Genomic DNA, 16108 nt, shown 5'->3' with positions numbered 1-16108 from the left:
ACACTGCCATATAAAGTCCATCACTGATTTTTTTTAAATGGTTGCAGATTAAAGAGATTGAGACTGAAGTAGGGAGGACCTGAAAAAGACAAAGAATGCAGGGGAGTAAATTCATTTTTACCGAGGCTATCCTGCCCGACCACGAGATCTGGTATGAGTCCCAGGTTTTTAAATCTTTTTTGAGCCTCTTAAATAGAGCTGGGCGATTTGTAAACCTCGTTACCTGATTTAGTCACGTACAACCCGAGTTACTTTAACTTATCCTTTTTCAATATGACTGGAAAGTACTTTTTAAGAATTATGACTTCTTCTGTCGGGAGGTGTAGGCTCAGAGCCTCTGATTTTGTACAATTAATTTTAAAGTTAGAAAGTTTGCCAAAGACATCTAGGAGGCCAAAGAGACTCTGTAGAGATCTCTTTGGATTGGTGAAAGAGAGCAAAATGTCATCCACAAACAGAGAAATGTTGTAATTACTGTCTCCCAATAGTAGCCCTGGTGATGTTAGCTTGTAGGCAATTTTTTATGCTAGATACACATAGTGAACAGTAAGGGGGAAAGAGGGCACTCCTTGCGCGTTCCATTTGTTATGGTAAAAGGATTAGAAGTTACATAGTTACATACTAGATGAGGTTGAAAAAACACATACAGTCATGTGAAAAAGAAATTACACCCTCTTTGAATTCCATGTTTTTACATATTAGGACATAAAAACAATCATCTGTTCCTTAGCAGGTCTAAAAGTGAGGTAAATACAACCTCAGATGAACAACAACACATGACATATTACACCGTGTCATGATTTAACAAAAATAAAGCCAAAATGGAAAAGCCATGTATGAAAAACTAAGTACACCTTATGATTCAATAACTTGTAGAACCACCTTTAGCAGCAATAACTTGAAGTAATCGTTTTCTGTATGACTTTATCAGTCTCTCACATCGTTGTGGAGGAATTTTGGCCCACTCTTCTTTACAACGTTGCTTCAGTTCATTGAGGTTTGTGGGCATTTGTTTATGCACAGCTCTCTTAAGGTCGAGCCACAGCATTTCAATCGGGTTGAGGTCTGGACTTTGATTGGGCCATTGCAACACCTTGATTCTTTTCTTTTTCACCATTCTGTTGTAGATTTGCTGGTGTGCTTGCGATCATTGTCCTGTTGCATGACCCAATTTCGGCCAAGCTTTAGCCGTCGGACAGATGGCCTCACATTTGACAGTTTTCAATCCAGGTGCATATATTTTTACTGAGTCCAATTTGCTTTATTTTGTACACCAACTTTGTATGTGGAACGTATCAAAAGCCATTGCAAAATCTAAGTAGACCAATCAACTGCATTACCCTGGTCTAAATTCCTACTTACCTCCTCAAAGAAACAAATAAGGTTAGTTTGGCATGATCTATCCTTCATAAATCCATGCTGACTATTACTAATAATTTTGTCCTGGTGTGCGGACTGTGGCCCTTGGATTGGAGTAGACAGCTTGGATACCCTTAATAAAACCCTCTCCAAGTCCCATCTTTTTCATTACTCTGAATGTGAACTGCCAAGATACCCTGTCAAATGCCTTTTCAGTGTCCAGGCTCACGGTAGGTATTTTTTCAGAATTGCTGTTATGTATAATATTAATGCCTCTGCGTATGTTATCGGATGCTTGTCGCTCCAATATGAAGCCCACTTGATCTAGATGAATCAGTTTACCCAGGAACTTATTAAGGCGATTTGCCAGGATCTTAGTGAAAATGTTGATATCCACATTAATTAGCGATATGGGCCTTTAGCTAGGGAACAGAGAAGGATCCTTGCCCTCCTTTGGTATTACAATTATTGAGGCGTCCAGCATCACCAGTGGAGGGTCCGAAAATCTCATTATACTATTAACGAGTTTTGTGAGGTGAGGGGGCACATTTTTTTTTAATACAAATTTGAGAACCTGTCTGGTCCTGTGTGTTTTTAAGGGATTTAATTACTTCCACTACTTCCTCGTTAGTAATGGGGCATTCAATATGCTGGACTCATTACGGTCCAGGGAGGGAAGATCGCATTCACTAAGGAAATTATCTATTTCTTATAAAATTATTTTAAAGGTATTTACTTTTATTAGAAATTAAATGTACATTTAAATAATCAATGTACAAGCGATCGAGTCAATGTATTTATTTGTAATAATACGAGAGGGATGGTATTTCTGAATGTGTCATTTAATAGCACTAAACAAAGAGCTCAGTTTAAAATGAGTTATAGGCATAAGGAAAACACATTGTATTCAATATTTAACAGATAAAGCCTGTATTCACACAAGTCTGTTGGTACAGTAATTTTAGACTGTCTAATCCAGGGGTGCGCAAACGTTGTTGTTTGCGCTCCCCTGCTTACTCCTCCCCCCCCAACCTTACATCCAGCATCAGCAGTATCATCATTTGACTCTGCGTTGTCATGAGGACGCATCGCCAGAAACCGCCGGAGAGAACGTAAGGGACATACAGAGGCTTCGCGAACTCCCCCAGCATTTTATTTGAATGTTGTGAAAGAACGGACAGCTGTTACTTGCTAATTTAAATAGCTGTTCATATTAAAATGAGAAACGTTGGTTTCTCTTCACTTGAATGGTCGTTAATGTATTGTAATTTCTAGATGAGTTAAGCATATGCAGATTATGGCCCATGTTTGCAAAACGGTGCTATTCCACCTGACCTTTTTCAAATCAATTGGCAGTAATGTGTGTTCCAGCGCTGTAGGTTGTCTCGTGGAATACTAAGGCCCTAGGCCCTTGTGATACATTCTAATGAGGCCAACAGGACCTAGTTAATAGTTTGTATAGAGTTCACAAGTATATACAGTAGTCATTTCAGCATGACATGGCTACTATAACTTTCCCCAACTACCCAGAGTTATAAAACCCTCACCAATTGACACCATTTTCATTTTAAAGCCAACACTTAACAGAAAGTTTTCCCTGAAAGTCTCAGGGATACCAGAACACTGGATTCCTTCAACTTTTATTCTCATAAAACTGTAGAAGACAAACCACCTATCAATTCCTAATACTGATTTACTAGAATTTTTGATGTAGCCAAACTTCAAGGGAACTAATCTATATCAGCCGGAGCGGCCATTTGGGCTGTTTTCGGACGAAATTCCCCATTGATTTCAGTAGGGGAAATTCGCCTGACTGGCCGCTTCGCCTGACATAGAACAAGTCCCGAAATCTTATTCTCATGTGTTCTAGACTTCATTATTATAACTCACACTTTGTGCGGCTTTCAGTTACAATTGTTGTTCTAAGTTTGTTTGTGAATATGATGAGCAGAGACTTGGGAGGGGTTTCATATCGCTGGTCCCGTTTGCTTGTTATCACTGTGTGTTCAACAAGAGTTAAAACAGGCAGAGCCTGCCAACTAGCCCCCTCACGTTAGGGTAAAGAACATAGTATTCACAGACAAATACTCTTCCATTTAGAGGCCCCTAAGAAATGCAATAGGTCATTAATGTCCAAAAAAACAAAAGCTGCCCAACATTTGCTTTTAACATGGTTAGATTTGTTTAAGGAACCCATTTTGATCGTTCCACTCGGTACAAAAGGTTGTTTTTGTCCATCTCTATGGGATTGCACCTTTATGCTTCTTTGCTTTGAATTTTAAAGAGTGATATCTCAGGTCAGGTTAAAAAGCTATTTTAGTAAATTATTTTCCATCTTATATGTTTTGCTCCTTGACTGCATTTCATGGTCTTCAGAACTCCAATGTAATCACTATTATTTTGGCTTTATTGCTGCATTATTTTCCTGTAGCATTGTTATTAACATAGAACGGCGCTTTGGTCACAAAGTATATGCAAGTACCTCAGATGGTCCTTGGTGTCATTCATGGTGACGATATAAAATACAACGTTGGATTTGGTGTTGCTGGAAATGCTGTTGATAGCAGCAATGACGCCTCCTAATCTCTCCTCCACCGCTGGAATTACCACAGGGATTTCCTGGTCGTTCTTTTCTTCAGACACACTCTCAGGATCCTCTGGTAAGAAATCTACGCGCTGAAATCCTAAAGCACTGGAATCTACAAGAAGAAAATAAGTCAATTTCAACCTCTTTTGGCCAGAAATACAAAGTTGCAACGGTTAAATCAGGAGCGTCATCGATTTATGGTGGATAAAAAGAAGACACAAAGCCGCCAATATACACAAAAAACCCTCAATGCATTTATACTGTATGTCTTCGACAGGTTTATTGCTAGAATACATAGAATATGTTACATACTCTGAGACTAGCACAGCTGTTTATTAAATACCTTTGGCTGTAAAGTTGCCAAATAAATAATGCAAGCTTTATTAAAAGGAAAGGAAACGTATTCTCTATTCATGCATTGTATTTCTTTTTTAAACAAGGTGCTGCTTTGGACAATGATACTTTGATCATTAACCCCCAACATTTTAAAACTTTATTTAAAAATATCCCTTGTGAGCACATTCACACGTCTCAGACAGGTCTGCAACCCTGCCTTTCCCCATTATCTCTTAGCATACAGTGCTTCCACTGCAGCCAGGGATTCTGGCTAATGACATTAAAATGAGCACACAGTGTCACCTTTTTGCTTCATGTCCATTTTAACATGGACCCCTATAAACTTATGCTGCCGCATTACACAGCGTTTCAGCACAGCTGAAAATATAGAATTTTGACTCTAAACAAAATGGACCCTTGGTAAATGTGGAATCCACACTGCCTCTGATTAGCTTAGGTTGGTCACCACTCAATTACAGCGCAGAAAGCATTGATTACCTGAACTCTGTCTCTTCAGGAAATTGCTCAGGCCCAGGAGGTTGTGGTGCAGAACCAGCAAAAATACCACAGCTGCGAGGAGAATTATTATGATGTTGACTGAAATACAAGACGTCAGTCAGGTGATGTGTACAATCAGTGCGTACAATCAATCAGTGCGTACAATCAATCAGTGTGTACATTCCAGGTGCAAAGGGGGCTTTAATTAACTACTTCATGAGATTTTGAGAATGACAAAAGAATGACCAAGTATGACAATACACAGATTACATACGATGAGAATATGGCTTTGTTATCCTTAATATATGGTCCGGTTGGTGTTTCATGAGGGGAAGTTTAAAAACTGCAATTAAAAAAAAATTCACTTAACTATGTAACACGGTCTCAGATTTTAGCTTCTATTATCTCAATTGCTATAATTGACAAAACAACAAAATACATTAGATACAGCTTTATAGAAGCTGGTTATAGCAGCAGTTCAAGCAATATCCTACATGTGCTTTTTTTAAATAAATCACTTCTGTACTATGAGAAAATACTTGTAGCATTTAAGAAATTTAAAAATAAAAATGTTTTAAAGACATTTGTAATGTTTGTAATGTAGGAAGCATTTCCAAAGTGACAGCCCCTTCCCCTTCCGATAGGCTCTGACTCTTGAGCCCCGCCCTCTCTCTAGCAGTGCACCAATTGTATCTAATAACTGCCCAGTCAATCATACTCCAGGACTACATTGCCCAAAATGCTGTGCGAGAACTGAATTAAATAGCCCTGAGCAAGCGATTGATTACAGGAGAATGGATCGATCTGCAGCTTAGCTAATCACTTGTCATTGTGCAGATTGTATTGATGGACATATTGAATGGGGAAAAATATATATTTTTTTTTTATTTTTTTTGAACGGCAGCTTAATATCTTATAACTATAAAAATAAAGTTGAAGATATTCCAAAATGGTAATGATCAGGGCTGGGATATAAAGCCATTGTAATGAATTTCATAGGAGTCCTTAAAAAATGATTTTGCACTAATATTTGCTTAAATAGAAAACAGCCAACAATTTCATGAAGTAGTATGTATTTGCTTAACAGGGAGGACAGAACCAGTAATATTTCACTTGTCCAATACAAATTGTAAAAACAAAGGAATGTGGAATTGCAGTGCACATTCTAAACAAAGCAGCCCCACTGCACATCAACATGGGAAATTATTTACTTTATTACTACAGCTCGACCCCGTTATAACGCGGATCCGCTTATAACGCGGTTTGAGCGTGGACCCCGAATTTAAAAAAAAAAATTAAGTTTTTTTTTTTGCACACACACAGCACATTGTACACACTCACAGCACACAGCAGCACACTGACCGCACACTGCATACACTCACAGCACACTGCACACACACAGTCAAATATACACACACACACTGTCTCTTTAAGGGAGCTTGCTCTCGCAAGACGGAAGCAGAGACAGGGAGAAGAGCTGCAAGATGCCGGGTAAGTGCGCGTGCTGTTGCCGCTGCCCCACCGGGCCTGGGAACGGTGGGAGAGTTCTCAGCTTTCCCCCTCTGGCAGACACGGTACTACCACACAAAAAAAAAAAAAAACATTTCGGCGGCCATTTTTTTCCGTGACCCTGTTTATAACGAGGTGGTTGCGGGTGGCCCCCGAGGACCGCGCTATAACGGGGTTAAGCTGTATATGTTGTTTCTATATTTGTACTTCTCATAACTTTGGGTCATTTAGTTCAATCTTTTGGCCAAAATATTTGAAGCTGCAGCCACGTCACAGTGACCCTATCCGTGGCTCCTACACTACCAATGTTATACTGTGTCTTATGTATTTCTTCCACCGCAAAGAGGAAACAAAACCAGAAATAAATATATATATATATATATATATATATATATATATATATATATATATATACACATACATACATATATAATACAGCCAATAGCATGGGATGCGTGACATGTCTGCGGAGCCTAAGGGGTTAATATGCCGACGCACTATGTGAGAAGAGCTAGAAGTCTGCGATTTTTGCGCCAATAACGATCATTACAGAATTTGGGACCCGATGTTATTTTTCATCCGTTTAACGGAATCCTCAAAGCAAATGAGATGCAAAAATAATGTCCGTTCTCAGAGACGCGTTCACCAATACACTGCGCGTGTGTTTATCACGCATGCGATAAAGACGTATTACTCATGTGTGTTACCAAAAGCTAATGCAAATCTTATTAGAATTTTGAGAAATGTTACATCTTTACACTTTTTACATTATTTATAGTGTCCTTCCTTCATTTTAATTGTATATTAGTAACATTGTTATATTAATTAATAATGTTGAGGTTTGTTTGGATATACGTTATTGAACAACCATATTTTATACTCTCATTATTACATTATAAACCATATTAGTTCACACAATCATATCACTTTAATCACTAAAAGCCCAACTATGGTGATGTGTTTCAGACATTTATATGATCCCTAATATTTATTTGTATGACACATGTAACTTTTTGAAATGAAAGGGTTAAGTTCTATACTCTGTTCATTGCTTTTATTCCCAGAACTAACGCCATGATTATCAGGGTCTGGATAAAAGCAGGGCCGGCTGGTAACACTGCGACGCTCGGCGCAGGAAACTGGCGCGGGGCCTCTCACCTTCGCGATGTCTTCCTGCAGTGTCCCTCATCATGGTGCCGCAACGTCAAATGGTGTTGCGTTGGCATGACAATGGAACATCATGACGTCAGACGGTATCAAGTTGTCATGGCAACGCTGCACGACATGGCGTCATGTCGTCATAACAACGCAACACCATGACGACGGACACTGCAGCAAGACATCGCGAAGGAGAAAGTAAGAGAGTTACAGAGACCCCACACTCACCCCCGGCAATCGGTTTTACTGTTGGGCGTGGCCTCTGTGACCACGGGGCTCGATACAGTGGCAACAACTGCACCGCCATCACGCCGGACCTGGATGCGAGTAAGGGCAGCATAATGGAAGGTGATAAATATTGTAGCGTTACTCCCATGTGCCAACATGAACGGAGGCCTGAGGTTCTGCGTTGTTAGGTAAACTGCTCATTACCATACGATTTGCATATGAGTAAGCAAGACATCCATTAACATTTATTGATACGATATTTTTGGCGTTAATATGACAGTATCGTAACGCAAATCCCCAGTGGGAATGCACTTTTCGGGTATCGATATGTACAATTGAGATAACATAATGCAAACCGTTACGCACTTCTGTGGATCTACCCCTAAATGAGCTATACGGCAGGAAAAACTGGTTAAAAAACAGGAGTGCCCCAGTAAATAAAGTGAACAAGGAAAAAAAATCTCAAAAAGAAAGTATGTATAATATATTCTATTACTACAGCAAAGATCATCACCTCGTGTGTGCGTTCTAAGACAGCATTACAGATAAGTACAAAAAACAGCCCACCCCTGCTTATCGTCATTAATTTAATTATTATTATTATTATTAACGCTAATCTGTCTGATGGCAAATGGTATACATATTTAGTTAACCCTTAGATGTTCAGTTATTTCATTATTAAGATTACCTGTATGTCTCCCACACTCTCCTCCCCCAGTCACACACTCCCCCCCCCGAATCTCTTGCACTCCCCCCCTCACCTCCCACCCCTTACCTCCCACACCCCCCCCACACACCCGCTCCACACTCTCTCCCTTCCCACATCCCTTCCCACATCCCCCCCCCCCCACCCTTCCCACATCCCCCCACCTCCCTTCCCACACCCCTCCTCACTTCCCCCATACCCCCCCTGCCCCATCCTCACCTCCCACCCTTCCTCGCTCCGCCCTCCACTTCCCACACCGCTGTTCACCCCCCACACCCCAACCACAGCCCTCTTCACCCCCCCCAACTTCCCACCCCCCCACTTCCCACACACAGCCCTTTTCACACCCCACCCCCACCCAGCTTCCCACACATCCCTCCCCATACCCTCTTCACCCCCCCCCCGAATCTCTTGCACTCCCCCCCTCACCTCCCACTCTCTCCCCCCCTCACCTCCCACTCTCTCCCCCCCTCACCTCCCACTCTCTCCCCACCCTTACCTCCCACCCCCCCCCACACACACCCGCTCCACTCTCTCCCTTCACACATCCCCCCACCTCCCTTCCCACATCCCCCCACCTCCCTTCCCACACCCCTCCTCACTTCCCCCACCTCCCTTCCCACACCCCTCCTCACTTCCCCCATACTCCCCCTGCCCCATCCTCACCTCCCACCCTTCCTCGCCCCGCCCTCCACTTCCCACACCCCTGTTCACCCTCTTCACCCCCCCCCCCACTTCCCACACACAGCCTTCTTCACCCCCCACCCCCACCCAGCTTCCCACACACATCCCTCCCCCATACCCTCTTCACCCCCCCCCCCAACTTCCCCCCTCCCCCTGTCCCCCCACTGGCTTACCTTTTCGAAACGTCATTTTTCAATTTACCCTGGTTCTATTAATGATATCCTCTCCAGTCTGCAAACACAGACAAAGTGCAATATACCGGTCTGGGCCTGTAATATAGCAACAAAAACAATGACACGTGCACTAGTTTTATTAGTTTTCTAGTTTATTAGTTTTCTACTAGTTTTATTTATAGTACAAATCACAGACATCGGAGCTCCAACAATACTGCCGAGCGAACGTTCTTACACAATGAGTAGGAATAATAATCAATGAAATACTGTAGAATAATCAAACACTCTTAGCTATGTACTTAAATTGTTGTTATGCTTAAATTGCAGATGATTAGACATAAAGTCCACTTTAATACGGTTACTGTTGGAGGCTCGGTTTTATCAAGGCAATTTATATACTATATTGCGGGTAATAAGAACAAAAAAGGAAGAATACAGAGAGAAAGAGGACAACCAAGAAGGACAGGGGGGAGGGGGTGGGAAGGAGGTGAAGGACGAGTGGGAGTGGGGAGAGGGAAGAGGAGACCTCCTCCTCACAACCGTTTCAATTTTCTGTTTGACTGATTTAAATTAAATGTTGTATTACGTTTAAATTTTGTATTACATTTAGCGCCTCAGCCAAGGATCACATGTTTTATAAACTTCGTCTATAGAATGTTTAGGAACGCTGTCATTTTTCCCATCCGCATCACCTCGGTTATTCTATTTTCTACAGTTCGCCTAGAGGGGGGGGCGAACTTCTTCATGGAAGCCGCCACGGCGCATCTAGCCGCCGTCGGTATGAATGATACTAGCCTCCTCATAGGCTGGCTTTTATCTTCAACTGGCTTCGCCAGGAGAAAAAAAAGTCAATGGGTCAATAGGAATCGAAACATCTGTTACGTCTTTAACAATAGTTTGTATAGTGGAGCAGTACTTCTGAATTGCTGGACATGACCACCAAATGTGAACCATGTCACCTCTTTGTCCATAACCCATCCAGCACAGGTCTGATGTTGCCGGGTAGATCTGCTTCAGGGCAAATTGGGGTGAGATACCAGTGATATAGAATTTTGTAAATATTCTTTGATAGTTGTACAAATAGAGGTCTTTGCGGCGAACTCCTAAATATCTTCCCAATCCTCTCTATCAATTTCCAGATTTGGATCGGCCGCCCATTTGAGCACATAATTGTGATCAGGGATGGCCCCCGCGGCCTCCAGGCCAACATATATTTTTGTTATCAGGCCTTTTTGGCAAGTACCTCTTCTACATAATACTTCAAAATTTGAGAGAGGGGGAAATTGTAATTTTGGGGATTTTTTTTGCAGAAAGTGCCGAATTTGTAAATATTTAAACAGAGAGGTCTGTGGTCTCATATCTGGTTTGTAGCTCCTGAAAACGAAGGAATTTCCCGTTATGCAATAAGTCGGCAATTGTCCTAATATTTTTAGCTTTGAATTGATCAAATTGTTTGCTATCACATCCTGGGGGGAAATTTGGATTGTTAAAAAGTGGAATAAGTTGTGAGGTGGTTGATATAAGTTTAAATCTACTTTTAGACTTGGTCCATACCTCCCATGTACATCTCATCGGTCCCAGCTCAAACTGTTTCACCTGTAGCGCCTTTTTTCCAGGGCTCATAAGGACATCGGCAGAGAAGATGTACTGGTGTACTGAGATTCAATGGCTAACCAGCAACATTGGGCTGGGTCGGCATTCCAGACCACCACTTGTCGTAATTGGGCCGCTGGTAGTACTTTGAGACATCTGGGACGCCCATGCCCCCTCTAATTTTTGACGTGAGCATAACTGATCTGGCTATTCTGGGCCGTTTGCCCTGCCAAATATAGTGGAATATTTTATTTTGTAGGTTTTTTAATTCAGATCCAGGTATCTGGGAGGGTCTGGAAGTGATATAATAACCGTGGGAGTATATTCATTTTTACTGATATTATTCTCCCGATCCACGACACCTGGAAACCTTCCACACTTGTTAAATCTTTTTTGATCTTATTGAATAGGGGTGGGTAGTTGCTTTGATATAGAGAATGCTAGTATCTAGTCATATTTACTCCCAAATATTTAATATGAGAGGAACTCCATCTGTAGTTGAAATTAATTTTTAACAGTTTATTCTCAGGGTCTGGGAGATTCAAGTTTAGGGCCCCTGACTTATCATTATTGATTTTATACCCTGAGATTTTCCCAAAATCCGACAAGACGTTTTGGAGATTGCTTAGAGAAGTCTGGGGGCTCGATAGTGTTAAAATAATATCATCTGCAAATAGAGAAACTTTGTCATTTGTTTTCCAATTACTATACCCCGTATATTTTCATTTGCTCATATATTTGCGGCTAAGGGTTCAATCGTTAGGGCGAATAGAAGACGGGACAATGGACACCCCTGTCTTGTGCCACTCTTAATTTTTATTGGGTCTAGCCCATTCCCTGGTAGCTTAACAAAGCTGTCGGGTTTGGTATATTGCTCGTATTCCTTCTAGGAACACATCTTTCAATCCAAATTTCTGCAATGTTTTATCGAAGAATACCCAGTCTATTCTATCGAAAGCCATATCTGCGTCTAGGCTCAGAAGGATAGTTCTGGTTCCAGTGAGATTGACATGGTCCACTATATTTATTATTTCCCGAGTGTTATCTGAAGTTTGTCGACCCGACACAAATCCCACCTGATCTATGTTGATCAATCTTGGCAAAATAGGATTTAATCTGTTCGCCACAATTTTGCTGTATAGTTTCAGATCATTGTTTAGAAGAATGATCAGGCGATAGCTACCGCATTGCATAGGGTCTTTACCCTCTTTGTGAATAATGGCCAAATTAGCAGTTGACATGGTTGAGGGGATTGGTTTCCCTTCTAAGAATGAGTTATACATCTCCAGTAGAAATGGGGAGAGAATAGCTAGAATTGTATTTTTAGTAGACGTTGGTGAATCCATCAGGGCCAGGGGACTTAGATATTTTTAGTGCTCAACCGCTTCAGCTAGTTCGGTTTGAGTAATCTTTCCGTTTAAAGCCTTCGATTCGTCTTCGGTCAATTGGGGGAGATTACAGTCTTCTAAGTACTTAGTTATAGCCTCTGAGTTTTGGGGCTGTGAAGTTCCTCTAGAGGAATCAGGTTATATCATTTTGTATAGAATTTGGTACATTTTTGCGCAATTCTCTTCTCGTCGTATACAATATTGCCCTTTATATCTTTAATTGCCGTTATTTGTGATCTCACCCGAACCCCCCCCCCCCACACCCCCAGCTTATTAGCTAATAGTTTGTCAGCCTTGTTTCCTTTGTCATAGTATCGTTGATCAGTTCATTTCAGGACTTTCTCAACGTCCTCTAATTGAATTTGCCTTAGTTCTGATCTAGTCGCCATCAACGGGGGAGTGGGGGGGAGAGGAGGGACGGGGAGAAGGGGGTAGGCGTACAAAACCTTGAAACCTATAGACATACATATCTTGATTGTGCACATTGAATACCTCTTGCTCTTTACATTGCAGATAATTTTAGATACAGGGTAGTGGCATATCAACATTTCCTTTGGTCTGTGCGTGGGGTAACAGGGGAGTGGGAGGGGGGGGAGAGGTGGGGCAGAGAAATTGAAGAACCGTCTACATTAACAACTTTTTAACAATAAACCTGTTAGATATTAACCAACTAGAAAACTTGAACTAAAGATCTACCAGTAATCTCCATTTAGCAACTATATTTAGCAACTTGTGGGCATCAGTCAATGTTAGAAAACATTATTCAATATAATTAGCTCAAAATTAAGGGCAAGAGAAAAATACCCAACTTAACCTGTCGAATTTAGAAGGATTATACGGTTAAGCCAGGCTTTATTTATTTATAAAATATTTTACTGCTCCAGTATCCTGGAGTCTCTTTAACCCTTTGATCTCTGATGACCCAGACTTTAGCTAAACCTTGTCCAACCCGAACAGCATGAAGCTGAAAATTGTGCAGCTTCTCCTCTCCGGTTCATACACTGGAAAGTAACGGGAGTCGGGAAGGAATTTATTTTTCCACTTATAAAATATCATTGGATGATATATCACTGGTTTTTTTTGTTTGCCTTCCTTTGGATCAATATACTGTAAGTACAGATATAGGATAAAGTATCTGTCGTCTAAATTTAGCATAGGTTGAACTTTATCTACTATGCAACTATATATGTTACTTGCTGAGCGAAGGCCTCCCTCTGTTACATCCATCAAGGATTCACCTAATTTATCCCCATTTAATTTGTAAGTCGCCTGTTTATTCTTGCTTCCCAAATGCATAACCTTACATTTATCTGTATTAAACCTCACCTGCCATTTACCTGCCCAAGTTTCCAGTCTGTACAAGTCCTTCTGAAGAGAAATTACATCCTGCTCGGATTCTACTACCTTACACAATTTTGTGTCATCAGCAAAGATGGAGACTTTGCTCTCTATGCCAGCCTCAATGTCATTAATAAACAAGTTAAAAAGCAGGGATCCCAGTACCTGAGGTATTCCACTCACGACCTTAGCCCATCCTGAAAAAGTTCAATTTATGACAACCCTCTGTTGTCTATCCTTCAACCAGTTTTCAATCCAGGTGCATATATTTTTACTGAATCCAAATTTGCTTTATTTTGTACACCAACCTCTTGTGTGGAACCGTAGCAAAAGCCTTGGCAAAATCTAAGTAGACCACATACACTGCATTACCCTGGTCTAAATTCCTGCTAACCTCCTAAAAGAAAGAAATAAGGTTTGTTTGGCATGATCTATCCTTCATAAACCCATGCTGACTATTACTAATAATTTTGTTTTCCATTAGGTATTCCTGAATATTATCCCGTACTAAACCTTCAAGTAGTTTCCCCACTATTGAAGTCAGGCTTACAGGTCTGTAATTCCCCGGTTGTGATCTAGCTCCCTTTTTAAATATAGGCACCACATCTGCTTTACGCCAATCTTGTGGTACTGAGCCTGTGGAAATGGAGTCCTTGAATATTAAATTGTTTGGCTATTGCTGAGCATAACTCGTTGAGAACTCTTGGATGTATGCCATCGGGCCGGGTGCCTTAATTACTTTAATTTTATCAAGCCGCCTATGAACTTCTTCCTCAGTTAACCAATTGTTCATCAATATTGAGGTTGTGGCTTCCTTCTGCGCCACTACTATTGCAATTGATTCTTACGTGGTAAACAGAGGCGAAGAATGTTTAATACCTCTGCTTTTCCCTTATCTCCAATAATCTGCCTGCCCATCTCACATGGTCCTATATTTTCTTTTCTGGTTTTGTTGTTATTAAGGTCCTTAAAGACCTTTTTAGGGTTGATCTTACTTTCTATTGCAATCCTTTTTTCAGTATCCATTTTTACTAATTTGATTGCCCTTTTGCAATTTTTGTTACATTGCTTTTAATTCTGATACGATGTCTCTGTTCCTTCTGACTTCAAGAATCTAAACGCCTTCCTCTTCTTGTCCATTTCTTCCCCTACCTGTTTATTTAGCCACATTGGTTGTATACACACAACCAATGTGGCTAAATAAACAGGTAGGGGAAGAAATGGACAAGAAGAGGAAGGCGTTTAGATTCTTGAAGTCAGAAGGAACAGAGACATCGTATCAGAATTAAAAGCAATGTAACAAAAATTGCAAAAGGGCAATCAAATGAGTAAAAATGGATACTGAAAAAAGGATTGCAATAGAAAGTAAGATCAACCCTAAAAAGGTCTTTAAGGACCTTAATAACAACAAAACCAGAAAAGAAAATATAGGACCATGTGAGATAGGCAGGCAGATTATTGGAGATAAGGGAAAAGCAGAGGTATTAAACATTCTTCGCCTCTGTTTACTATATATATATATATATATATATATATATATATATATATATATATATATATATATATATATATATATATATATATACATACATACATACATACATACATACATACATACATATATATATATACATACATACACACAATTTACATTGAGACAGTACATTACCGACCTATTTTCATTAACACACAATAGGGGTTAATAATAAATAATACTGCTACATATTATTAATAATAATGGAATTGTATAATTAACAAGATAATGATTTACCCCAGCACTTGTTGATACTTTATATTAAAGTTGACACATTGACTCGTGTATCCTATGTAGTGGCTGCACTGCTATGTTAGTAGGTGAATGAGTAAGACTATAGATGCTGAGGGCTGTGCAGGGGACTGAGCAGAGAGCTGTGCAGGGGGCTGTGTGTGCAGGGGGTGTGTGTGCAGAGGGCTGTGCATAGGGCTGTGCAGAGGGAGCTGTGCAGGGGGAGCTGTGCAGGGGGCTGTAAAGAGAGCCCAGGATCACTGCTCGGGCATTATATTACTAAGGACAAGGCTAGGTGTGCAGCCCAGGCCGCGCAGGCGCAGCTCTCTGCACGGAAACACAGTGACCTCCCTATAAAACAGAGCAGGGACCCACACGCTCGCACCGACTGAGGTGCAATAGTGCGCTTACCTGTGGATGCTGATCCACTCCCGCATATACCGCTGCACCTGCGCACAACACTCACATCGCCAACTCAGCAGCAATAATAACACCCGGGACACCTAGCGGCAGGAGGAGGGAGGACAGGGGAGCGCGTGCGGACCACGTGACCGAGGGAACTGGGCGGCCATCATCACTCAGGGCAAAGGCCACGTGACTGAGGGAACTGGGCGGCCATCATCACTCAGGGCAAAGGCCACGTGACTGAGGGAACTGGGCGGCCATCATCACTCAGGGCAAAGGCCACGTGACTGAGGGAACTGGGCGGCCATCATCACTCAGGGCAAAGGCTTTTGGAGGAGACATTACAAGGAAATACAATTGCGCAAATATAGTGAGAAATAA

The 16108-nt window shown here is 41.3% G+C and overlaps 1 protein-coding gene across 2 annotated transcripts in view; it reads right to left on the bottom strand.

The window, feature by feature from the left end:
• The window catches only part of GLT8D1 (glycosyltransferase 8 domain containing 1), a 41555-nt gene that overhangs the window by 24999 nt on the left and 448 nt on the right, over window positions 1-16108 (bottom strand). Inside the window, exons 1-4 of one of the 2 annotated variants that reach the window (XM_075575000.1) lie at window positions 15734-15866; window positions 9239-9334; window positions 4781-4879; window positions 3842-4058 (exon numbers count right to left, since the gene is read on the bottom strand). In XM_075575000.1, coding sequence (XP_075431115.1) covers window positions 3842-4058; window positions 4781-4879; window positions 9239-9254 — 332 coding nt within the window. In that variant the 5' untranslated portion in view covers window positions 9255-9334; window positions 15734-15866. Of the gene's footprint in view, window positions 1-3841; window positions 4059-4780; window positions 4880-9238; window positions 9335-15733; window positions 15867-16108 lie in introns of those variants that run through there. The other variant, XM_075575001.1, reaches the window with a different exon arrangement.

Source organism: Ascaphus truei, chromosome 17, assembly GCF_040206685.1.
Source record: "Ascaphus truei isolate aAscTru1 chromosome 17, aAscTru1.hap1, whole genome shotgun sequence".
NCBI lineage: Eukaryota > Metazoa > Chordata > Amphibia > Anura > Ascaphidae > Ascaphus > Ascaphus truei.
The sequence above is the reverse complement of the archived record's forward strand: the minus strand, read 5'-3'. Positions and strand labels throughout refer to the sequence as shown.